Source organism: Galeopterus variegatus, unplaced genomic scaffold (genome assembly GCF_000696425.1).
Source record: "Galeopterus variegatus unplaced genomic scaffold, G_variegatus-3.0.2 Scaffold9098, whole genome shotgun sequence".
Classification (NCBI taxonomy): Eukaryota; Metazoa; Chordata; class Mammalia; order Dermoptera; family Cynocephalidae; genus Galeopterus; species Galeopterus variegatus.
In genome coordinates, this window is record NW_007735209.1 from 55,393 (window position 1) to 81,094 (window position 25,702).

Genomic DNA, 25,702 nt, shown 5'->3' on the forward strand with positions numbered 1-25,702 from the left:
AATCTTCTAATTTATGAATTAGGCATAGCTGTCCATTTACGTATGTCTTCTTTAATTTCCCTCTGATATGTTTCATACTTTTCAATGTACAGGCCTTGTGCATATTTTATCAAATTTATCTTTAATTATTACATAGCCTTTGATGTCATTATAAATGGTGTTGTTTTTTAATTTCAATTTATAATTATTTTTTTCTAGTATGTAGAAATACAACTGACTTGCAAATTGATGTTGCATCCTGCAACACTGCTAAACTTACCATTCCTAGGAGCTTTTTCATAGATTTGTAGGGTTTCCATATAAATTCCATATTATCTGTTAACGAACAGTTTATTTCCTTATTTCTAATTGGTATGAGTTTATTTATGTTTCTTGCCTTATTGTACTAGTTAGAATCTCCAGTAGAATGATGAATAAAACTGATGAGAAAGCTCATTTTTGACTTGTTCCTGATTGTAGAAGCAAAGCATTCAGTATTTATTATTAAGCAAGAAATAATATCTGTCTTACATGAACTCTTCTAGCAAAATGAAAAGAAGAGAATGCTTTGCAATTCATATTAGAACACCAGCATTACCTTGATATCAAAATCTGACAAAAATCATTTAAGAAAGGAATAGTACAGCCAAATATCCCTCATAATATAGATGCAAAAATCCTAAGCAAAATATTAGCAAATTGAATTCCACAATATATAAAAATGATAAAACATGTTAGTTTAAATTCAGGAATGCAAAATTGAATTAATAATTGAAAATCAATCAATGTAATTCACATTAACAAAATAAATTAGAAAGACCTTACTATTATGTTAAAACATGCATAAAAAAGCATTACACACTAAATACCTGCTCATAAAAAAGCTTTCATAAAAAACAATGACTAGATGGTATCTTAGTCTGTTTGTGCTTCTATAACAAAATATCTGAGACTGGATAATTTATAAAGAACAAAAATTTATTTCTTACACTTCTGGAGACCAAGAAGTCCAAGATCAAGGTGTTGGCATTTGCTGTCTGGTAAAGACCTTCTTGCTGTGTCCTCACAGGGAAGAAGAGATGGAAGGGCAAAAATGGGCCTAGTTAATTCCCTCCATCACTTACATAGGACACTAATCCCATCCATTACAGCAGAGTCCTTATGGCCTGATCACCTCCTAAGGGCCTAACTTCTTAATACTATTACATTAGGGATTAAGTTTCAATATGAATTTTGGAAGTGACACAAACATTCAAGGCACAGCAGATGAGAACTTCCTTAATGTGATAAAGGATATTTTTAAAAACCCACAGCAAACACTGTACTTTATGAGGAAATACTGAAAGGTTCAAAACAAGCAAAATTAATCAATAGCTATAGAAGTCAGAAGAGTGGTTACATCTGTGGAGATAGCTACTGATTAGAAACATTAGAGAGGTTTCTTGTGTCAGGCCTTAAAAACTAACACCACCTTAAGTGACATTACAAGAGGCACCATTATGGGCCCACGAGGGCATATTAACATGGCAGCCTAAGACGGCGCCGGGAGGAAGTAGGGTGGGAGTGTCTGCAGGAACCTTGCCTTAGCCCTTATTGGCCAAATATGAGCTTCCGTGCTCATGAACACTGCGTGATTGCAATAGCTAGGCATTGAGACAGGATGCATTCTCTTGACCTTTAAGCTGATAGGATTATGTTAAAACCTCCCCTCCCCATCTGCCTATAAAAGCAAGTACTTGTGTGATAATAAACGGAACTGCTCGACAGAACCCCCGCCGCGTCTGAGTGTCCTTTAATGAGCTGGTTAGGGCCGGCAGCTGTGCTCACCTCTCTTCACGGCTCTCTTCCCCCATCTCCTTCCAACGGGGACCAGAGGGAAAGAGGAATCCCAGCAATTTGCTCGCCCACCAGAAGGAACACCAAGGGAGAGACTGATAACGAGGCGTTTTTTCTAGGGCTGTTCAGGTCGGCTGGCGGTGGACCCGACATCTTGGAGACTGGAAATATCTTATATCTTGATCAGGGTGGTTTTTATATGAGTTCAATAAAACTGTTCATGAAAAATTTCAATGGTGTTTTTCATGAAACTTTATAAATTATCCTAAAAGTTATATGTAAGAGCTAAGTACCAACACAGCCAAGACACTTTAAAGGACAGTAAGGAAGGAGGAATAGATCTACCAAATATAAAAACTTATTATAAAGTTACACTATTAAAAACAATGTAATAGTATGTAAGAATACAGAAAATACAACAGAGCCCAGAGAGAAACTTACAAATATACTTAATTAAGATATATGAGAGAGATGGCCCAGCACTACATTGGAAGAAAAACGGGGATGTTTCAACAGGTTGAGCTGGAAAAACTGGTTATTATTTGAGGAAAAATAAATAAATAAAAACAGATCCTTACCTTATACTATGAACAAAAAACAGTTCTGAATGAATTGTAAACATAAATGACAAAAGCAAAACTTTAAAACTTTTTGAAGAAAATATACCTTTCTGTCTTTAGATATAGAAGAATTTCTTAAATGAGATACCAAAACACTAATACAAGAGATTGGTTTGTCTAAATTAAAATTAAAAGTTAATTTATGTTCATCAAATGGCACCTTAAGGAAAATAGAAAAGAAAAGGTTCATAGTGAAATAAGATATTTGCCACACATTTAATTTACCAGGAATCAAGTAAGTTTATATCAAGAACATATAAAAAACTTTTATAAATCAATCAGAAAAAAATCCAGGGGCCGACCCAGTGGCGCACTGGAGAGTGTGTCGCTTGGGAGTGCGGCGGCGCTCCCACCGAGGGTTCAGATCCCATGTGGAGACCGGTTCCTGCTCACTGGCTGAGCGCGGTGCGGGCGCAGCACCGAGGGTTGTGATCCCGTTACCGGTCAGTAAAAAAGACAAAAAGGAAAAATAAAAAAATCCAGTAGAACAGCAATGTCAAACAACAAAGATGAATCTTAGTAACATAATGATGAGTAAAAATTTCCAAACCCCATGCAACAACACATATTATGCCATTTATATAAATGACAAAATTAAACAATATACTGTTTACTCATAAATTTCTACATGACAAAATTTTTTTAAAAAATAATCAAAATGATAAACAGTTTAGTGGTTACCTCTGGTGACGGAATCAAGGTACCAGATTAGGGAGGAACATAGAAGTAGTTGTAAGTCATTAGTAATGTTCAAGTCATTGGATGAGTTGGTGGCACCAATCGTATTTAATATAATAAATAAAGTAATTAAATTAAATTAAATAGGCCTATGCCCATATCATAATAGTGTGTCATGACACAAACTTTAGGATTAATCCAATTCCATGCACCTGATGTCCAAAAAATGCAATACCAGACAAGGCAAGTTTTAAAACTGTTGTCAAAAATAAATAAATAAAACAAAATAAAAATTGTTGTCTTAAGGTTGAGTTATTAGCAAGACAAAATGTGCTAGATTCAAAAATCACTGTTGGGGCCGGCCCGTGGCTCACTCGGTAGAGTGCGGTGCTGATAACACCAAGGCCCCGGGTTCGGATCCCACATAGGGATGGCCGGTTCGCTCACTGGCTGAGCGTGGTGCTGACAACACCAAGTCAAGGGTTAAGATCCCCTTACCGGTCATCTTTAAAAAAAAAAAAAAAAATCACTGTTGAAAAATCATTAAGAAACACTTACACACCCAATTACATGTCTGTGTTCATTCCATTTCTGAATTAAATTAATAAATTCTAAACTTTAAAAAATAATGCTGAGTGCCTTAAAAACACTTAAATCCTCAGAGAATTACTGTGCAGTATATGCATGTATTGAAACAACACACTGTACCCCACAAAAATGTACAAATGTTAAAATGAAGAAAAAAGAAATAGAATGTTTAAAAAGATATTTAGACCTGAAATTTACCTTGCAGATTATCTGAAAGAAGTACCATTGAACATTTTCTGTATGCCAAGTTAATGCACTACGTCATTAAAACTCACAAAACTATGACATAGATAACATTAATATCAACATTTTATTTATGAAGACACTTTAGACAAAAGAGTTAAGAAATGTTTCCAAGTTCATAAAGCTCACGGGCAGAGCTATAATTTGATCTCAGGTTGTTTTTAATCCAGATCACCTATATTTATCTATACATTTACACTACCTCATGTACCACAGGAAATATTATAATTAGGAAGGTCAGTGACCTGTACAAAAATCATACAACAAGGTAGTGACAGAATCAGGACTAACAGGAATTAAGTATCATATACCAGGCATTATGGTAAGTAGTTTATGAGTATGACTTACTGCTTACTGTTAGATATTCTTTCCATTTCATCACCCAATTCAGTTAGAAAGTCTCAAAATAGGCATGACCAATTAATTTGCTCTTCAATAATGTATGTAAGGCAAATGATTCACCACAATAACTATACTTGATATATCCTGTATTTCTACATACATTTCTTTATAAATCTGTATTGTATATAACATTCGTGTCTACAGAGTACAAAAAATAGTATAATGCAAAACTATCTGACACAATTTATATTCCAATAAATGCAAATTTATTTAAAATTGTGTTTTAGTCGATTGTAGGAGATAATTTGATTTAATATTACACTGGGTAAGATTTTTAGAAAATGTCTCTCACCTGTACTGAATGGTCTGAATCACTTTCTTGAGGTAAAGGACAGGGTGCTGCTTGTGATTCCTGAAGTTTTTCTTTTAACTTAGCATTTTCTTGCTCTTTTTGAAATAGTTGATCCTGAAGATTAACAACACTTTGCCGGAGCATAGCTTCATTTGCTTTTGTGGTTTCAAAACAAATATGTAACTCATTGTAAAGCTGTTTCAAAAAATATATCCAAATTATATTAATAATCTATTAAATAGTTATGTATCTGTAAATATATACATTTATATATATATATACATATATATATATACGTATATATATGTGTGTATATATATATACACATATATATATACATATATATATATACGTATATATATGTGTGTATATATATATACACATATATATATACATATATATATATACGTATATATATGTGTGTATATATATATACACATATATATATACATATATATATATACGTATATATATGTGTGTATATATATATACACATATATATAATCACGGTGAATGACATAGTCCTTGCCCTCAGGTTATTTTACTAGTCTAAGAGATAAAGAAGACATAAACATAAGGAAAATTAAATAACATAATGAAATATGAATAAAACTACAACTGGTACCAAAAAGGCAATATGTATTATTAGCCAGTGCAATGTAGGGAAAGAATGCTGAATTTCTAAGTAGGATGAAAATACTTCAAGCTAGCTATATAAATCTCAGAGAGCTTCATGAAAAAGAAAGGACTTGAACTGAGCCATGAATGTATTACTGGAACTGACTGAAAACAAAGTCATTCTAACGGTGGCAGAAATTTGGAAAATAATGTACAGTGACAGGAAAGGACACAAAGGAGAATAAGATATATCAGCTTAATTGAACTTACTATAATGAGGGTACTTCAGAAAGTCCTTGGAAAAATTTGTATTATCTTTCAATTCTATTTTTCCACAAATTTTGTGAAGTACCCTTGTACACATTTGAAAAAAGAAAAACGAAAAACTAGGAGTATTTTACTGAGGATTCATTAAGGTTGACTGATATATTCCCATTTAGTATAAATTAGCATCTACTGCTAAGGAGGGTTAGAAGGAACTGTGAAAGACAAAGTCAGGCAAAAAGGTTATAGACAAAATATAAAAACTCTCCAAGACCAGATTAAGGAGGATGGACTTGTTCTGTAATTAACAGGCAGTTATTTAAGACCTTAAACAGTGTGATAACATAGAAACACTGTTCTAAAGGTGTGAGAGATAACTTAAGAAAATTTCTAAGGCAATGTGAATTAAATAAATATAAACTAGAGATCATTCAAAGTGTGACACAACATATGGTATTCAAGAGGTGTCATACAGAGTAATATATGGTATGCCTCCAATACTCATGAACTTACTTTGTAATAAAAATACTAAGTTATGATTGTGATTTAATGAGACATAATTCAATCTATGGTAACTGACGTACATACAGAATCTGTATATGTATATCTGCTGCTGATACTAGGAAAGTGACCCAAGAGCTAAGACTTGTTTAAAAAAAAAAAGTCTAATAGTGAGATAGTAAAATTTTATAACAAAGCAAAAGCCGCAATGGAAAACCTCAAAATTATGTAGCTGATACAGTAGGTTTTTAGGTTTGCTCATTCAGTTAAAGATGCAGAACATCTTCCATTAGTTGGCCTTGCCTCATGGAAAGAAACTTAAACAAACAAAAGACTGTAAAGCTTTAATTCATCTATATACTAAGTATTTGTATACATTTCTGTATGTATGTTACATTTCAATTTTTTAAAGTTTAAAATAAAACAAATGCTTCTGAATTTCCTTAGTGCATTTCCTCAAATATATAGTTTGTCATAAAAACAAGACCCCCAAATTACTCCTCTGACATACAAGTATAACTGTATAGCTCAATATACTTTTTAACTTCTATAGAGGATTATCTCTGTATTATTATAGCGATACTTAGATAATCCACTTCACTTTGTAGCCAAAGTCTAAGCAATATTTAGAAAGGAAATGTTGCCTATATGACTTATAAAGAATTTCAGACCATAAATTTGTGCTCTCCCCTCTCATTACCTTTATATCAGGGTGTATGTCCAATGTCCTTTCCACAGCTGATATCATCAGATATTCTAGAAGGAAAGAGAGAGTAGGAATCTGACAGCTTTGAGGGACAATGAAGAGGTCAGAGTGGACCCTACAGTGGCCTACCTGTACTGTGTGTGGCTGCTTTTGTAACTTGGTAAGTTCAGTAAAAACTTCAGAATTCCTTATAGCAGTTTTCAGAAAGGCTCTTTTCTCTACATTTTTTCTTCTAACAGTCCAAAGAGCTGGGATGGATCAGAATTTTTTGCAAAACTCTGGCCATAAAAACAATTATTATAACCCATTAGTAATTTATTATGCTTATTATTCTTCATGCTATTTTCTGTTGATGCTTTTAAAGTGAAAAAAGGTTGAGAGCATCTCCAAGAGACAGAAAGCAAGTTATCTCTAAAAATAGGACTCTAAACTCCAAGTCCTTTAATTTTCAGGGTCTTAGACTGAAGTATTTTTTTCCCAAATTTTTATTAGTGTTGAAAAACAAAATGATATTTTATTTACCTTAACAACTTGGGAAATGTATATACTCTGTAATCCAATAATAGTTGTGGAGTATACATAAAGCAAATGTATTTCACAGGGCCTGGTTTTCCAAAGCCTTGCAGTTTCAAATATTAAACTTGCAAAAGACAGCAAATTTTCCCCAGGCTATACTCTCTGTTGTAACATAAAGAACTGTAACACAGCAAGGTTGCTGGCTCAAAGACAGAAAGGTTACTGATTGATATGTAAAGATACCGGGAAATTGCTGTAAGAAGAGAATGTTTGCTAAGATCAAGCTTTTGTTGGTGGATCAACTTAACTTCTTGAAAATTGCATTATGGAATGTCACCTTACTTGTCTTACTGAATGTTACCAGTTTCTATTACACTTGTTAAACTATACTTAGCAAAAACCCCACCCATGTTCTCTTCCTGAAACTTCCTGGTCTGGAGAATAAATGTGGGAAGAGAACTCCAATTTGGGGTTAATTTCCCAAATGGAAGGAATGCCTCTATCTTGAGGGTTCCAGGAGATTAACCCCTTTTCAGGGCTTGTCACTGCTCAGAAGAGATGGACTCTGAGTAATCTTTTCTCCATTACCTAGGAGAAAAGGGGTGACAAATCCGTGGGAGGCAAAGCAACGATAGTAATTTGTTTAAAGAGTTAAACTTTCCATATTAATAAGTATACTATTTGTGACACCAAGACAATAAATTCAAATGAAAATTGTGTCTATTTATAGCAGAAAATGAGAAGAAAAAACTCTGATTTAACATGCATTTAGACTAAAAGTATGTATAAACTAACTCCTTATTTTCCCAGATTGATATTAGTTTGTGTAATGTAATTATCATTAAACAGAACAAAAGATTATAAAATAAAAACATGTTAGATGGTTTAGAAATTATAAACACTGATACAATTCCTATCAATACTTAAATCACACAGATATATAAATGATGTGCAGAGATATAAAGATATAAAAAAATTATGTAACGGCTACACGCTCAGAGAAGAGAACATGCTAGCTTACTTTAATTATTTTGATGGGTATTACTCTTCTAGAATAGCCCTCCACATTAGATGGTAGGTAGATTTGAGTATGAGACTAATGATTTATTTGGAGGCCTCCGGTGACTCACTTCCTTCCTGTGCTCAAAAACTTTTTCAGTTTTCTCTCTTCACCTTTGTCTCTCCTTATTCCCCTCATCCTACCACTCTGGGCAACTATTTTTATCTTTTCAGATAATAAAATGGATATTATTATACAAACCTACTTAATAAATAAGAGAAAGGAGGGGAAATGAAAGAGCAAGAGAAAAAAAAGAAGGGCAGAGAACTGAGAGAAAGAGAACAGAGGAAACAGAAACTTCACTAGAAATAGTAAATTAAGAAGACCTAACTCTTAAAGAAGTAAGTTCAGTAAAAACTTGGACATAAATTATTTTTTAATTCAACTCACTGGAGTCTTACAGCTAAACCTCAATTATTATTTAGAGATATTAAAATTAATCTATGTGAGAATATATTTAAACTCTTAAAGAAGTAAGTTCAGTAAAAACTTGGACATAAATTATTTTTTAATTCAACTCACCGGAGTCTTACAGCTAAACCTCAATTATTATTTAGAGATATTAAAATTAATCTATGTGAGAATATATTTAAAAATCTGAATTTTTAAATAAACAATTTCATTTCATTGTTGCATCGCTCATTAGATTATTCAAGTATGTTGGAAAAATATAGACAAATACACGTGGAAAAGGAATAAAGTATTCATTAAAATGCTCTAGGATTACTATGAATAATTTGATATAAATGAACACTGGAACACTAAATAGTAGCACACATGATAAATAAAGCAGTGTGGTTATTCCCAAATTTTAAAATACTATACTCCACGACCAAGACATTTTCTGGGGGGAAAAAAAACAAATTTAGTAAAAAATCTTCAGAAAGTCAAAAACTTAAAAACCATGATGCTATAGCAAAATTAAAGAAATCAAGTTTGTACAATCAGGAGAAATAGTGGGTAGAGAGTAATGACGGAGGCCCTTTTCCCAAATGATGTTAACATGCAATGCTCCTCTTTCACTAAAAAGAATGCAATGGAATCTTGTGAATAACATTTAACTTAGATATCAGGATAATTTTCCAACATTAAAAGTTATTAAGCATTGAAAGAATTTTGGTGAGAATGGATAATGCAAGTTTGCAGAATCTGCTTATCAAGTCCTTTAAGGATAAGATCACATTTTTTCCATGTATAACTGAACTATACTATGGACTTTGTAATAAAGTTGGAGAGTATGGATTCTGGACTCAATATTACCTAGATGTGAACTCTATATACATAGCTGTTTGACTTTAATTAATTAATTAATTAATTTTTATTTCTGCCGTTTGACTTCAGACTATAGGGTAAGCCTCAGCTACTTGATCCATAAAACAGGAAAAATAATAATACCATATAGTGTTGGTGTGGAGCTTAAATAATGAATCAAAAGCTAGTACCTGATACACAATAAGCTCAATAAATGTTAACTACTATTATTATACGGTTGCTGGAGATGCCTTACATTTTACTTTAATTTACATAATATATCTCTAAAACAATGTGTGCAAACAGAGACACAGATTCTCCCTGGCGTATACTACAATTTTCTATTCTTTATCTTTACTTATGATTGTGATCTAACTAGAAGGTCTTCTCACTTGTATTCTTAGTGTCTTCACATTTTTTACCACTACAGAACCATTCACTCACCCAAACAGTTAAAAGTTAAATGGACTAGAATAATATTTTAATTAAGACAGACATATCCCTGTAAAGTTTTAAAATACTCTTACAATTCAAATAAGCACCTATGATTTTAAAATTGTACTATCCAAAGTAGGATATTCAACTCCCTAAGGTTCAGTAATTTACATTTACTGAATATGTGATAGGCAGTTCTCCTTCCAACTCCATGATACCCTGTGTATTCTTAATTAATAATTAATAATTTAAACAAGACTATCTTTATGTACTAATTAAGACTTAACTGCACACTGTTTATATGATGTTACTAGCTTCTTCATAAAAGGAATTCTTCCCTGGGTGAGTGGGTCATGTTGTGTGTATGTGTGTGTAGTCGATACACACTCTAATGAATAGTAATAGTCTGAACTGACAACAAAGAGATGTTTATTGCAACTTTATTTACAATAGCAAAAACTTTAAATAACTTATATAATCAACACTGGAAAAATTATTAAATGAACTGTATTACTATTTCTATAATAGTTAATATGTCATGATATTGTTTTAATATAATGTTGAAGTGAAAGATATTAGTGTGTTCATAGATATGTTAAAATGCATTTTAAAAGCTGTAAAGAAATATTCAAAATATTAACAGTATTTGCCGCTGGGAGATGGAATTATAAAAGATTTTTTCTTTGTTGAATAACTATTCTTGTATGGACTCCCAAAGAAAAATAACTGTAATGTCTGCTAACCACAGGCAAAATTTATAAAGTATAAATAAATAATCAAGAAAAAGACTTTCCAATTGAGTCTTGTTGAAGATACTAATGAAAACCTTATGAACAACTACAAGGATCTAAAATAAATTCAAAATTAAAATACTAGAATGGGAATTACAGTTTCAGAATGAGTATTAAGTTAAATATCAGTGAAGTTTTCATCCCTCTAACTGACATAATGTTTGAGGAACAAATAAAAAGGAAAACAGAATTCAATCTGGAGAAAGGACAAAAAATAGACTAAACACAAGGAAAAGTAAGGAAATTCTTTAAATTAGCATATGTTCTTTTTTGGTTTCTTTCCACCTCAATACTATTCATAAGAACAACACATTCCCATCACTTACATCTCTCATTATCTATTATGATTCTTGGAGGGGATAAACATGATCCTAGGGGAAAGGTGTGTGAGGTTTCAAAAAGTACCCCAGATCAAAATTTAGGTTATGAAAAAAAGTTCTACAAATAGGGGTATATAAGCTCTTCCTCTCCAAATTTAGTAAAGGCACTGACTAGGGAATTTATGGTTTGAGATAGAGTTCATTTGAACAGTTATAAGAAACTAGTTTGTCTTACTGATATCTTTTTATCTTCTCAAAATAAATCACTAATGTTACTTCATCAAGGAGAGCCTTCTTTATCCCTAGCCATGTTCCCATACTTCTCTCTACTTCTGCTATTACAACATACATCATTCTTACTTCTGCTATTAAATGTCTGTTATCAAGTAATTTTAAGCTATAAGAGGTGAAGAATAAAAGAAATAAAATGATATCTATGCAATTAACCAAGGGAAGAGCTTTCAGGCACTGAAAGCAAGTGCAAAGACCTTGAGGTTGAAGAATACTTCATACATTCAAGGAATAAAAACAAGGTTAGTTTGGCTGAAATTGAGTAAATAAGGAGAAGAGAAGGCAAAGATGAGAGAAGATAGATAATGTAGAGTGAGATCATGTAAGGTCTCACAGATTGTAGTAAGAACTTAACGTTTTTACTTTTAATGGACTGGAAAACCAATGGAGGGATTTGAAAAGAGAAGTGACCTGATTGAACTTTCTAGGTTTTAGCAAGAATATCCTGGCAATTGTGTTGAGAATGGACTCAAAGGGTATAAGGTCAAAGCAAAGAAACAAAGTGGCAAGTTACTGCAATAATCCAGATAATACATGATAGTGACCCAGACAGAATGGTGACAGCAGGGGTGGTGCTAAGTAGAATAATTCTGCACACATGCTGAAGATAGAGCAGACAAAAGCTGAATTTTAAGCATGTTAAGTATGAGATGCCCATTAGACATCCAAGCAAAGAGACATTAATTAAGTAGACAATTAAATATATTCTTTCCTAGAGTTCAAGGAAGAGATCCAGGGTAGACAAACAAAGTTGGGAGTCATCTGCATATAGACAATATGATTTTTAGAACCCAGGTGATAAAATCATCTGGGGTACGAGTTTAAACAGAAAAAAGAGGTTCTAAGACAGAGGCGTGGGACATTTTAACACTTACAGAGGACACGGAGACTAGAACGAACCATAAAGAAACTAAAAAGGAAACTGAAGGAATAAAACCACACAATTGTAGTGTACTGGAAGCAAGAAGGGGAAAAAAAGTGTTCCAAGAAATAGGGAGTGATCAATGGTTACAAATGTTGAAGAAAAAAAAATAATACAATTAAAGTTACTAATAAGGCAGAATTTTTCAAATTATTTTAGCAGTGATGCCTGGTTTAAAAACAAAAGAATAGTGGGCAATTCCACCGTATAAAACAAAAGTGGGTGGAGCTAGTTGAAGTGGAGAGCATAAGCTTTACCCTCCCGCTTTGTATTATCCATGTTCTTAGGGAAACAGGAAGGGAACACACAACACAGAGTGAAAACCACTGTTCCAAACCATCATTAAAAAATATGTGTTTACAGTATACTTAATAAAGTTATTTCACGTTAATTGTTGATATTCAATTTTCATGGTGCTTTTTCAGGAGAAGATTAAGACTAAAAGAAAAAAATCCCCCAAATTTAATATGTATTGCACTACTTTACATCTCTAAGCCTGACCTGCCCCAACTATTAAAAGGGAGTAACACCACTCTCATAGGGTTGATCTATATACAAACTAAAATATTTATTTAAATACCTTATCACACTACACAAAACATACAAGGAACTCAATAAAGGTGGGTTTTTTTTTTTAATTACTAGCCATAATTATTGCAACAGAGTCAGTTAGCATATCTAAATTGCTGAGTAAGCCTTCTTGAAGGGCTCCTAAAACAAGTGCAAAGAAATGACTACTGAAAAGAAACATACAAAATAAAGAGAAAAATCATTGGAAAATATTGACACTGAAGAACTCATCAGCATTCTCCTTTGTGTTTGTGCAAATCTGCCAGTAAAATAATGCATAAATTTGATAATAAAAGTCTGCCTTAGGTCATAAACAAGATCATATTTGAAGAAATAATTTCTTGTAATAGAAGGCTGAGGAATTACATTCCCCAAATCTTCCCAGATTCAGACCTACACCTCTACTATGTTTCAGAGTAGATATGAAAATTCCAATTTATAAAGACAATATCCTACAGAATAAATTTACATCTATATTTTCTATGGTTCAGCTCTAATTAACCATAAAGTAAACTCACAAAATTTTAAATATTACCAAATTGAATCATACTCCATACTTAATTTTGAAGAAACTTATGTAAAAGGCAGTAATAAAAAAATGTTGAAATTTGAAAAAAGTTGAATTCTATATATTTTCAACAGTTCATACGTACAAATTTACATTTTTATGACAGAATAAAAGCATACTTTTTGATACGATATACTTTCAGCTGTGTGAACATCTTCCTGATTTCTCAGTACTTTTTGAGTGTCCATATTGAGAACCTGAAGCTGCTGGATCAGCTCTGCTTGCTGCACTGTATGTGCACTGTTCTGCTTGTAAAGATTCTGCAGCTCCTGCAGTTCTTTCCTGTGTAAAGCAAGCAATAAATAGAGAGAAGCATTAATAAAGATTATCTCAGCTAAATAACTATGTTCATCTAAAGTTATATACAGGTTTCCTATTTTTCATCTATTGTTTTTTGCTGCAGGGAAACTTATTAAAAAAATAAATAATATATAAAGTATTTAATATTTATCACATACACCTAGAAAGTATTGATAGAACTACTATAACTTAGAAAGCCAAATACTTATCAATTTTCTTTTATAGCTTGATAGTAATAAAAACCCTGAATATACAGTCATAGTACCACCTTCTTATTGAAATTAAGTTAACACTTGAGTTTCAAGAAAAGATAAGTACTGATGCCAACTATAGTTATCAGACAGTTGTGAACACAGGGTATGTCAACCTTTCATGTACATTATATAGAATTTTAAATACATTAAAAAGAATCCCAATTTCATTTTCTTATCAATTACTTAGTTCAGATATTTTGTTATAAGCAACAGAAATGGACTAATACAGTTGTTGATCTCGAGCTTACTGTATACACATCTTATCAGAATCAGCTTTAGATTTATACTAACTTTAATTGTAGTGCTATACAGAAACATTGCCCCTATATAGCTATGTTCCCTTTCCCCTTCTTTGGCAGAATTATTGTTATACATATTGTAAGTATTATACATATTATACCTATAAATGTTCAGCCTCAACAATAAATTGTTATAATTATTAAAAACAAAAAACCAAAAGGCAAATTAAGTTTTCCAACTGAAGTTCCTTAAAGTCCTAGTGCCAATTTTAGTTTGTAACTTCAAGGTCCTGGTTTGGGATTCCTCTGACTCCTCTAATCCTGCTTGAAGGGAATAATAAATAAGAAAGTCAAAAGGAAGGACAACACAGGGAAAAACCAATCCTTCTAAACTACCCGGGGTGAAATTTGTAAGCAGGAGAACAAATGGGCTAGTGGTGGTAATGACGGTACGTACTAAGGGTCCCAGAGAACCACACCTCTGGGATAGAGGTTTCCAGATTCCTGTGGTAGTGAATTCTGAAAAATATAGATCATATAAAATTGGAAATCATTTTGTATATTCAATCTGAAAAATATTTACAGAGGCCTATTTCATCAAAATACACTATAGAATATATATTTTGGAGTTTGTATTTTTTAAAACAGAACTCTTCTTATATATAACTTAAAACTGATTCATTTACATAAGATAAATCTTGAAAGAAAGAAGGCACAAAAGACATATTTGAGCAGTTGCTGAAGGTGGACAAAAATTAATATGGGAGAAACAAGGTTTAGAACATTAACGTTCTCTAACCACAACTACAACCCCTGCACCCATACAGATACATATACACATGCCACCTTTCTGTAACTATTCAAAACACTAAAATTTGAAGAAAATAACAGTCCAAAAATGGGAGAGGGGAGAGAAGAGAACCAATAATGGCACAATTCCTCCAGACAATGTAATGTTTACAAGAGGAGGGAAAAAGAGAACCATAGTAATAATATATGCTGAGTATTACCATTTTTCATGAATAACACTGGCAAAAATTATCCAAGGAGATAAGCAATAGTGTAGGAGAAAATTCCATCTGAGTATAGTCAAGATATATGTTAGCCTGGAGACCTAAGGAAATGTTGCATTCAGAAAGGGGACATGATAAAGATAAAACATATCTTTCAATACAATGTAAAACATAGCAAATTCCAATATTAGAAGACATTTGCTATTTCTTAATGAGAGAGCCAGAATCAGTAGTTGGCTTGCATTTAAGGATCACATGCAACAAAATATATGTATCTTTAGTCATCAGAAGCACACTCAAGAGTAGGGAGATGTCCATATTATTATGAGTCACTTGAGGATTAAAAATCAACTAAGGAAAGAGCTTACTTATTTTTGTCTCCCATCTCATGCTATTTGCTAGACATACATTTAATATGTAGAATAAAAGCATAATCTTACATTATGTAAATATATTTCTTTCTTTGGTCCCCCCCACTCCCTAAAAAGTAGATGGATGATATGTACATTAATGTTGCAAATATAAAAGTGGAACTTGGTTGGTATCAAAGAAGTTAACAAAGAAGACTTATAAAACTCACACATCTGGACCACTGTAAAACACTGAATTTGTCTAGATTTTTCTTCATTTGAAAACAAGTAAAGAAAAACAAACAAGACATTAAAAGGGAGAGGACATAAAATTAAGAAAAAAGAAATTTCAATGTACATATTCACAGGAAAAGTACACCTCTGACTAGGAGTTACTGAAGAAATTAAAGAAAAATAAACAAAAAGAAGCCATCACACCTCTCTGAAACAGCAATTGAAAGCCAAGATATGAGGGCATCTCTGTGAGGGCAGGGACATTTTTGTTTACTGCTGTAAACAGAGCATCTAAGACAGTCCCTGTCTCTTATTAAATTTTCATTGTTATCTCAAACACATCTTATGCATCTTTTTAGATTCAGCCTTAGAAAGCCTGTCTCCTAGGCTTTCAGTCCCTTGCTCTGCCTCAGCATATTAACTCCCACTTCAGCCTACCAAATTTATACAGCTCACATGGCTTCATCACTTGAGGCTAACCAGCTGCATGCCTAGAGTGTCTGTCTCCTTCTACCACATCTAGACTAGGATAAAATGCTACAATGCAGGGCATGGTATGAGCAGCAAACTTGGACCAATGGAAGACAAACACAGGAAGAAAAACCAGACTGATAAATTCTTCTTCCATCTGATGGACTACTCTAGGGCATGGTTTCTCCATCCAGAATCAACCTTGGTGGCTAATTCAGTGCACCTGCTGTTTCTTCATGGCTCATCATGAAGCAGTGGCCAGCATAATAATGCATTACCCTGAATTACTTTTTATCTTTCCATGCCTCAGATTCTTGTTTGCTCAGCTACTTTGCACTGGAATTTAATCTCCCAAGTAACTAATCAGTATTTAATTCCTGACTCAGGCTCTGCTAGCATATCTGAAAACAGTTGTTGAATGGATGAAATGAAAAAGATAACATAAAGAAGGATTGTTAAAAAGAAAAAAAGGTGCCATCATTGCATTAAAATCCATAGTGAAAGCAGTTATAAGCAAAATGAAATGTATGGAATATAAAATTAATTCTGTTAAGTTCAAACTTGAGAAGTTCCTCTAGACACCGATCAAAAGGAATAAAGGAAAATCTGGATTGAGCTGAAAGAGAGGATGCTGAGAACGAACAATGCTTCCTCCTATCTCAAGAAGGATGTTAAGTTCTGTAAAAAATACTGCATTGCTAAAAGGTAAATCAAATGATCTTTCAGTTATAGTGATGCTATCAGAGAGATTGAGTGGGCCATGGGGTAAATTAGGAATATCTTTATAGAGATCAGGTTTGATAACAAAAACTGATGGAAGGTTTCAAACAGCCTCTCTATGTTATTCCACAGTTTTTAAAAATCTTGATAGTTTACAAAAACAAAGATTTGTTGCTTGCTCACATTATATGTGGCTTTCCTCTATTCGAAGACCCAAACTGGAACATCAGACTGTATCGAGAATATGCCACTCCCCTGGCAGAGGGTGAAAAGTAAAGGCAAACCAAGCAACAACTCCTTTAAAACATTTGCCAGGATGTGGCCCATGTCTTTCCCTCTTATACCGTTCACCACAATAAGTCACATGGTTAAATCTGATGCCAATGGGGAAGAAAGCATACTCTAGCAACAGAGAAGGTCCTGGTAAAGATAAGTCCATGAGATGAATAAAAACAAGAGTATGGAAATGAACACATTAAGAGCAAAAACCTTAGTGATGAGCACTGAAGTAATATATAGAACTAAGCCTAAACATTTGTGGGCATTACAGTTATACAAGAGGAGATAAATACTATAATTCTTGAGACACAAATTGAGGGGGGAGTTAAAACGATTGGATTTATATGCTAATTTCCAAAGTATACATAGCAGATGTCAAAACCAACCAAAGTTAAAACATAGTTTTTAAAAAAACAACATAATAACATAACCTTCAAAGTTTTCCATGTCATTTCTTTCTTAGGTTTAGAAAAAGAGTTATTGTTTCTTAAGAGAAGAAATAGTTATCTGAGATTTAATAATTCCCTCAATTTCACACCAGAGAGCCTTATTGTTCTATTATATTCATAAAAAACTAGTTATTAGTCACTAAAAGAATATGCACAACAGAGTCTCTTTTATCTAAAAACTCCTGCCTACCCAATCTTGAACATATAAATATAAACCGAGAAAAATCTACAATTGTCACAAAATTTTAATGGTTATTATTTCTCCAGGGTGCATTTTAGTGTAACTTTTTTCTCTATCTTCTTTGTACTTTTCTGTACTGCATATTTTTTTTTATAATTCACATATATCATTTATACCAAAATAATTATGTCTTTGTTTTATGAGTTATCATAAACAGAAATAAAGCAAGAATAGCAATATCAATTTCAGAGGAATGAGAAGTCAATGCAAAAAATTTATACAGAAAGGGCCGGCCCGTGGCTCACTCGGGAGAGTGCGGTGCTGATAACACCAAGGCCCCGGGTTCGGATCCCACATAGGGATGGCCGGTTTGCTCACTGGCTGAGCGTGGTGCTGACAACACCAAGTCAAGGGTTAGGATCCCCTTACCAGTCATCTTAAAAAAAAAAAAAATTTATACAGAAAAAAGTAAAAATTACAATTCACAGTAAAAACAAAACTGTAAACACTTTATCTACCAAAAACTTGCACATCAAAACATGTACAGCAAAACTATAAGCAATAAAAGGAATATCACTTGGATACTATATGGCAAGGAAAGATTCCATTTAAAATAGCAACAATAATAATAAAATAATATGACCTCCAAAGAAATAAACCCACACAAAAACAAAGCTAAGTCAACTACATAATTTAACAGTAACAAAAAGTATATCTAAATAAGGAAGTGCCTATACCACTTTTTCCATGATTATGGCTTTGTGTGTCTTCAGTACAACATACAGATTCAATAAAGTACCCTGGAATATCATAACTACCCTTTCACCATGGAATAAAAATGATGAAGGAAATGAAATACATAGTACATACATCCAACAGGTAATCCTCACGCAAACAGCGCAGGATAAACACCACAGACATATCAACTACTACCCTATAATGAGGATTCACGTCAAAGTCCTCTGTTCCAAACTACCAACTATGTGTTACCCTCCTCCTCTGAGTCCTTATAATCAAACTCTAACAATTACACATGGCCCATTAGCTATTACCATTTTATTTCTGTGTAAGAAAACGTGTATCCGTGGTATTATTGCTTTATTTACTGTAACTTATAGCTCTTGCAATACACTAAATTTAAGTATACAAACTTGGGCAAAATTTAGTGGAAAAGACAATTATTATAATCCCACATACTTAACTCTACACTGTATCCTAGAATGGATACTATGTTCCATCCAATAGCTTAACACTATCATTCTCTAAAATGGAAACATCATTGGTGAAATATTTTATACAGTTCTAGATGCCATATTTTAAGGAGACTATTACAATATGGATACTGACAATATGGGATATATTCAGAGAGGAAACCCAAAACACTATAACATCTGTGAAATACATACATGAAGAATTTGTATGAGAAATAGAGATAGTTAACCAATTAGTGAAAAAATGTGGTCATCGATAACTATCTTCTATGGGCTAACTAACAATAGGGCTATGTTATAAAAAAGAGAATTAGATTGTCTCTAAGATTCCAGAAAACAAAACTAAGATAAATGGTGGAAATTACAAAAAGATAAATTTCAATTCAATATATGAAACAATATTCAAAACTTTAAAACAATATAAAATGAAAACAACAGTCTTGAAAAGTATGAGAAGCTTTTAAACTAAAAGTTGGGCTGGTGAGTTAGCTCAGTTAGTTAGAGCCTGGTGTTTTAACACCAAGGTCAAGGGTTCAAAAAAAATTGATTTGTTAAACTAAAAGTGTTAAGCAATGACTAAACGCTATACTATCTTATTGAGAAGATAGGAATAAGTTGTAATATTAAAATTTTTTCCAAAGATTCTATTCGTATTTAGAATTACTTTTCTGACATTATTAAATAATTGGCTTAAAAAATAATTACACCATGAGTTGGTAAGCCAACCAGTCTATCGTCTATAAAATTTATACTTTTCCTCACCCTCATGATAAGAACATTTTTAAAATGTGATAAAAGGAATTTGTTAACATTCTAGTTCATTTTAATTTTATTGGCTTCAATAAAGATAAATAGTCTTTCATCCAAAGTAAACTCACAACAGCATATTCAAATTTACAAAACCATGTTTTACCCTATAGAATTTAAAAACTTTTGATAAATAACACTAACTTGACCCTCTTACCAATGCCCACTTAAGCGAAAGAAAATTCACAATCAAGTTTTACCAAAAGAACTCCACCCCAATGTGTACCAGAACGACAGTGACTTCCTCCATCCTACAGGTACTAAAATTTTTTAATTGAATTAAAATAAATTATATAATCAAAGCTTATCATATACCTCTATAAGCACACCTTCAATTGCATGCTCTGGTGTCACCAAGATAAATACCCACATATACATATATAAATATACATGTATGAATGTGCGTGTGTGTATATAGATATACAAATATATATAAATCTGTTAACCAAGCAAAACTCCTGTCCTGATTTATTCTATCACTATTTTCTGATAAAGGTAATTATGAAGTCAAATAATAGGTCATTTTAACATCTTTCAAAACACTTAAAAACACAAGTATATCATGCTTACTTTTTCAAGTAATCCCACTGAATGAGTAGTATTATAAAATTAATTATGTTGATATAGAAGGAATATTTCAGAAACTGAAATTATACGTGAAATAATAAAAGAAAGAGTCAAACTTGTTTCTCGGTTATTGTTCATTATAACAATATGAATATCATACAACATATGGCTAGGAATTTTAGGAGGAAACAATGAATGAATGCATAGCCCTTGTTAAAAACTGAAACACAGGTACTCCTTTGACCATGCTTTCCCAATCCTGTGCACCCTCTGATTCTCCTGGGTAACTATTTCCAGTTTAATATATATAATTACAGATTTTCAATGCACAAACATATGTACACATAGAAGATATACTGTTGTCATTTTGGGGTGTTAATAATAAACATTAATGGTGTCACTTTGAATGACTAATGACATTTCTATAATGTTAAGAATTGAATATACTTGCCTGACCAGGGTAATATCCATATCCTTCTGGATAAGTTCAGTCTGTTTATTATTCAACTGTAATGATAGAGCATTATATTTACTCTGTGATATTTCAATTTCTTTTCTTGCTTCAATTAAACTGTCTTCAAAGGCCTAAAATTAGAGCACTCATATCACAATCAATCATAATAACTATGAAATATAACAAAAAGTCTGTTATATTCAACAATTCTACAAAAAGAGAAAAACTATTAGTGTTTTTTTCTGTTTTCACTTAAAAATTTTTAGAACAAACAATAACTTTTATGCAGTCACAGATATTTTTTTTCCAGAATCTGAAAAAGTATTGTGGCTTGCTGGCGTGAAAGTCAAAAATATGAACCAAATAAACTTGAAAATCTGTATGGAAATTTAATTATTAAAATTATAATAAAGAAATTATTGTGCAATAAAAAAGTTGCTCATTAAATGAAACACTCAGAGAAGAAAAGACAGTAATGTAAAGGTATTAAAACAGTCTTCCAATGTTTGAGACTCAGATCATGCTCAGGTCTCTTGATTGTGGTAAAATTTCACCTAAAATTCCTCAAAGATTGCCTTTTCCCCCTGATCATTCTCTAAATATTTTTTCATTTTTAAACAATTTTAAAACATGATGTTATGTTTTTAAAAATATATATTATAAAATTAATTTTAATTATTCATGAAGAATTAAATAAATATCATACCTAAATACAATATGTCCACATAAACACCATACATTCATTATTTCCAAAAATGAGCACCATTCCTTAGGTCAAGAATTAGAAATTCCCATTTATTCACAAAAAAGCAATGATAAGATAGATACATAGGTAGGCAGAAAGACGGACAAAGAAAAGGAAGTAATGAGGGAGAGAGGGAGAAAGGACATTTAAAGAGCTCAAAAACAAAAATAAACTATGTCAATGGACCTGAAAGCACTTAAAGCACTCAAAAACAAAATAACTGTGTCAATGGACCTGAAACACAAAGTGGTGATAAACAAATACTTTTCTATCTCTGTGCCCTACTATATTTAGAGATGGCTAGATGTTCAACTACTGAGAGGTAATTTAGGACTAAACACACTGTTATGCTTGGCAAGGAAAAAAATTTTGTGGTAAGCTATTAAGAGGAAGCTCTACCACAGTAACAAGATCAAATTTAGACCAACTAGTTTACTAGTGGAGGACACAGAGGTAATTTAGGACTAAACACACTGTTATGCTTGGCAAGGAAAAAAATTTTGTGGTAAGCAATTAAGAGGAAGCTCTACCACAGTAACAAGATCAAATTTAGACCAACTAGTTTACTAGTGGAGGACAAAGATAGCAGAGCCCTCTTAAGGTAAGAAGAAACCTTGAAGACTGGCTTCAAAAACTATCCCTGCAAGACAGGGTAATCAGACAAGAAAAAAAGCATCCAAATTGGGGGGGGGGGGGGTTAAATTATTTTTTGAGGTTTATTTTGGTTTTGGTTTCCTTGCATTTGAAAATCCAGCACAGACCATGTCCAAGTTTGAAGGAGAGCTATTATTCTCTAGAGTATACTGTTAGCTTCGGTAGAGAGAGAACAGGGAAGGGGTAGAAAAGTGAATGACTCTATCTCAGCACAGTAGGACAACATATTCTCACTAATGAGAATGAGAACAAACGCAGATCCAAAACAGTCACAATAAACTCATACGGAATGTTCACATTTTTTTTGTTGCTCTGAAACCATCAAGTACTAAACAATGTTTAAAATAAATGTGTCAAGGATAGAGACTGGAAATTTTACACTCTAAATGTTATAAAATAAAATAAGATATTTTTAATAATTAGATATGATCCACTTTTAATTTCATAAGACTTTTCTTTGGTGAAGGTCAATTAATACTATACCTATTATCTCAATTCCCTTCATACTTTTCTGTGCAGTTGATCCTATAATTTTTCAAACCATGACTTTTAAATAAAAAGCGTTAGAATCCAATGCACAAATAAATTTGGATTTCGAAGAAACAATTGAGAGAGGCAACAGTATGATATATGAATGTGATTTTGACTGTTTTTAAAATGGTTTATTGTTCATGAGGGTTCCTCGTAGAGCTTCAAATTGTCAAAAAATCATCCAGTTTTTTTCAGAATAATTTATATGTGCCATAACATTCTATAAAGTGAAGATTCTTCTTTGTTCTCTGTCTCAACTGTTTCTTTTCTAATCCTTTCAATTCTGCAAATAAATCTCATTTTGAACTTTAATTTGGCTACAGTATTTCAACTTCCAGAGATTAGATTTCAACTCCGAGTTCTAACTCTATGCTGATCCAAGTAGGGGATAAGATGAAACCAGTTATGTCTTCTTTTAGATGCCTGCAGTCACTCAGTGACATCAGAGAGCCTTCCAAAGGTCCAAAGGGTGCTCTGCTGCTAACGGGAGCACTAAAACAAGTGTTGGAATATCTCCATGCGAACAGCAAAGCACACCAGGAGCAATGTGTTTGGAAGACCAAGTGTATTTTGCTGGAAGCCGCTCTAACAAGAGTAGAACCTTTGAAAACAGGAGATTCAAAGAGGGACCATATACACTAAATAGCTTCAACTGATTATTTGGAAAAAAAAAACTTTGCTATACAAGATACTGATCTATTTCATCTTAAAATATGTATCACATTGACTTAATTTCTTATAATAAATGAAAGATAGTTATTTTGTGTTAATAAATAAATTGATACTTCCTATTAGTTGCATGAACTTTGGAGTCAGACAAACCTGGGTTTATATTTTGGCACCGTCAATTATTAATTATGTGATTTGGGGCAATATACTTAAACTCTCTAATTCTCCGTTTCCTTTTTAATTCAATAGTCACTACTTCATAGGATTACTCTAAAGATTCAATGAAACAATCCATATAAATTACTTAGCACATTTTTTAACCTTGGTAAGTATTTAATAAATGATAGCTACTTTAGGAGACTTGTGCCAATCTCCCTAGAAATACTTCTCTCACACAGTAATTCTGTTTGGAGCCCTTCGATTAACACATAATGGTGCTCAGCTGATGTTTCGGCAGTTTATTCAGCAGTCCCCCCAATCTGCAGGGGACACATATCCCCAGTGGATACCTGAAACTGTGGATAGTACCAAAGGAACTTCTCTGGTGAACTGTCAGCTCGGGTCCTGTTGCTCTTTCATTGGTGCCCAAACCCAGGAGAAGCTCACCCCTTACCCGAGGGGACTCCTTCTCGGACCTCCTTCACTCTCTCGGTGGTTCCCGCTGCTGACACTTCACCCTCATCCATTTTCTCCGGTGCTGGCTTTCCACACCCACCACCGGCTCATCCAAACGTCAGTCTCCCTTTAGAGGTGCCATTTTAAACTAGGACTACCCCTCCGGCGTCCAGTCCTAACAGGGGCAGTACGCCCCACTATGACCTTCAGGGCCTCAGTGGACCCCTAAATACTCCCTCGTCACACCAGACCATCCATATTCTACTCCTCTCCCAACCCAAAGTTAAAGGCGATCCTTGCAGGGCGAAGCTCCCATTCTCTCGCTTTCTCTTTCAATTTACTGTTTCTGTTTCTCCGAGCCCAGGGCTCGTGAAAATCCCGGCGCCGGGTTCCTTTGAGCCTCCGGGCACTCGCCCTTGCCGAGGTGACGGAAGGTTAAGTGACAACTTATACATTCCTCCCTCCCAGTTAGTCTCTGAACCTCCCGGACTGGCACATTATAGTGGGGACGCCCTCTATATTTGTGTCTTTCCCTCCCACCGGCCAAAGGATTCTCTCTTCTCCACCTACCTACCTTCCTCTCTCCTTCCTGCCTGAACATGGAAGNAAAAAAAAAAAAAAAAAAAAAAACCTGTTAGAACTAATTAACAAAGTTAGCAAAGTTGCAGGCTACAAAATCAAAACCAATTGTCTCTATACACTAACAATGAACAATCCAATAAGAAAACAACTCCATGTACAAGAGCATGGAAAAAATAAAATACTTAGGAAAAAAGTTAACCAAAGAGGCTGAAGATCTATACACTGAAAACTACAAAATGCTGCTGAAAGAAACTAAAGATGACATAAATATATGGAAAGACATCCTGTATTACTAAAATGAAAGACTTAATGCTGTTAAGATGTCAAAACTACTCACAGGGATATGTACAGAGTCACTGCAATACCTATCAAAATCCCAGCAGCATTTTTTGCAGAAATACAAAAATTCAACCTAATTTCATATGAAACCTAAAGGGAACCTATATAGTCAAAACAATTTTGAAAAAGAACAGAGTTGGAGGTTTCACATTTCCTGATTCCAAAACTTGTTACAAGGCTACAGTAATCAAAACAGTGTGGTACTGGCATAAAAACAAATAAATTAATGGATATAATGGAGAGCCCAGAAATATACCCTTATTTATAGAGAAGTATGCCAAAACTGTTTGATGAAGAAAGGACAATCTTTTCTACGCATGTTTTGATGAAGAATCTTCATTGAAAGACAATCTTTTCAACAAATGCTTTGGAAAACAGTCTATTAGTTCCTGAAAGCTTAAACACAGAGTTACCATGAGCCAATAATCTCACTCCTTGATATATACCCAAGAGAAATGAAAATATATGTGCATGTAGCAGAGAAAATGTAGTATTTAACCAAAGTTTTACATGATATGGATACTTAAAAATGAAGACCCAAAGACCCAGGAAAAACCATGTATTTTTACTAAAAATTCTGCAGAAGT

The 25,702-nt window shown here is 33.1% G+C and overlaps 1 protein-coding gene across 1 annotated transcript in view; it reads right to left on the reverse strand.

Moving 5' to 3' along the window:
• LOC103609030 (centlein-like) overlaps positions 1-21,111 on the reverse strand; it is a gene marked incomplete at its 5' end in the record, with an annotated part of 73,919 nt that extends 52,808 nt beyond the window's left edge. Inside the window, 3 exons of the mRNA XM_008593400.1 lie at positions 4,645-4,833; positions 13,571-13,733; positions 20,978-21,111. Of these exons, the coding sequence (XP_008591622.1) occupies positions 4,645-4,833; positions 13,571-13,733; positions 20,978-21,111 (486 nt within the window). The remainder of the gene's footprint in view (positions 1-4,644; positions 4,834-13,570; positions 13,734-20,977) is intronic.
• Between the last annotated feature and the right edge of the window lie 4,591 nt (positions 21,112-25,702).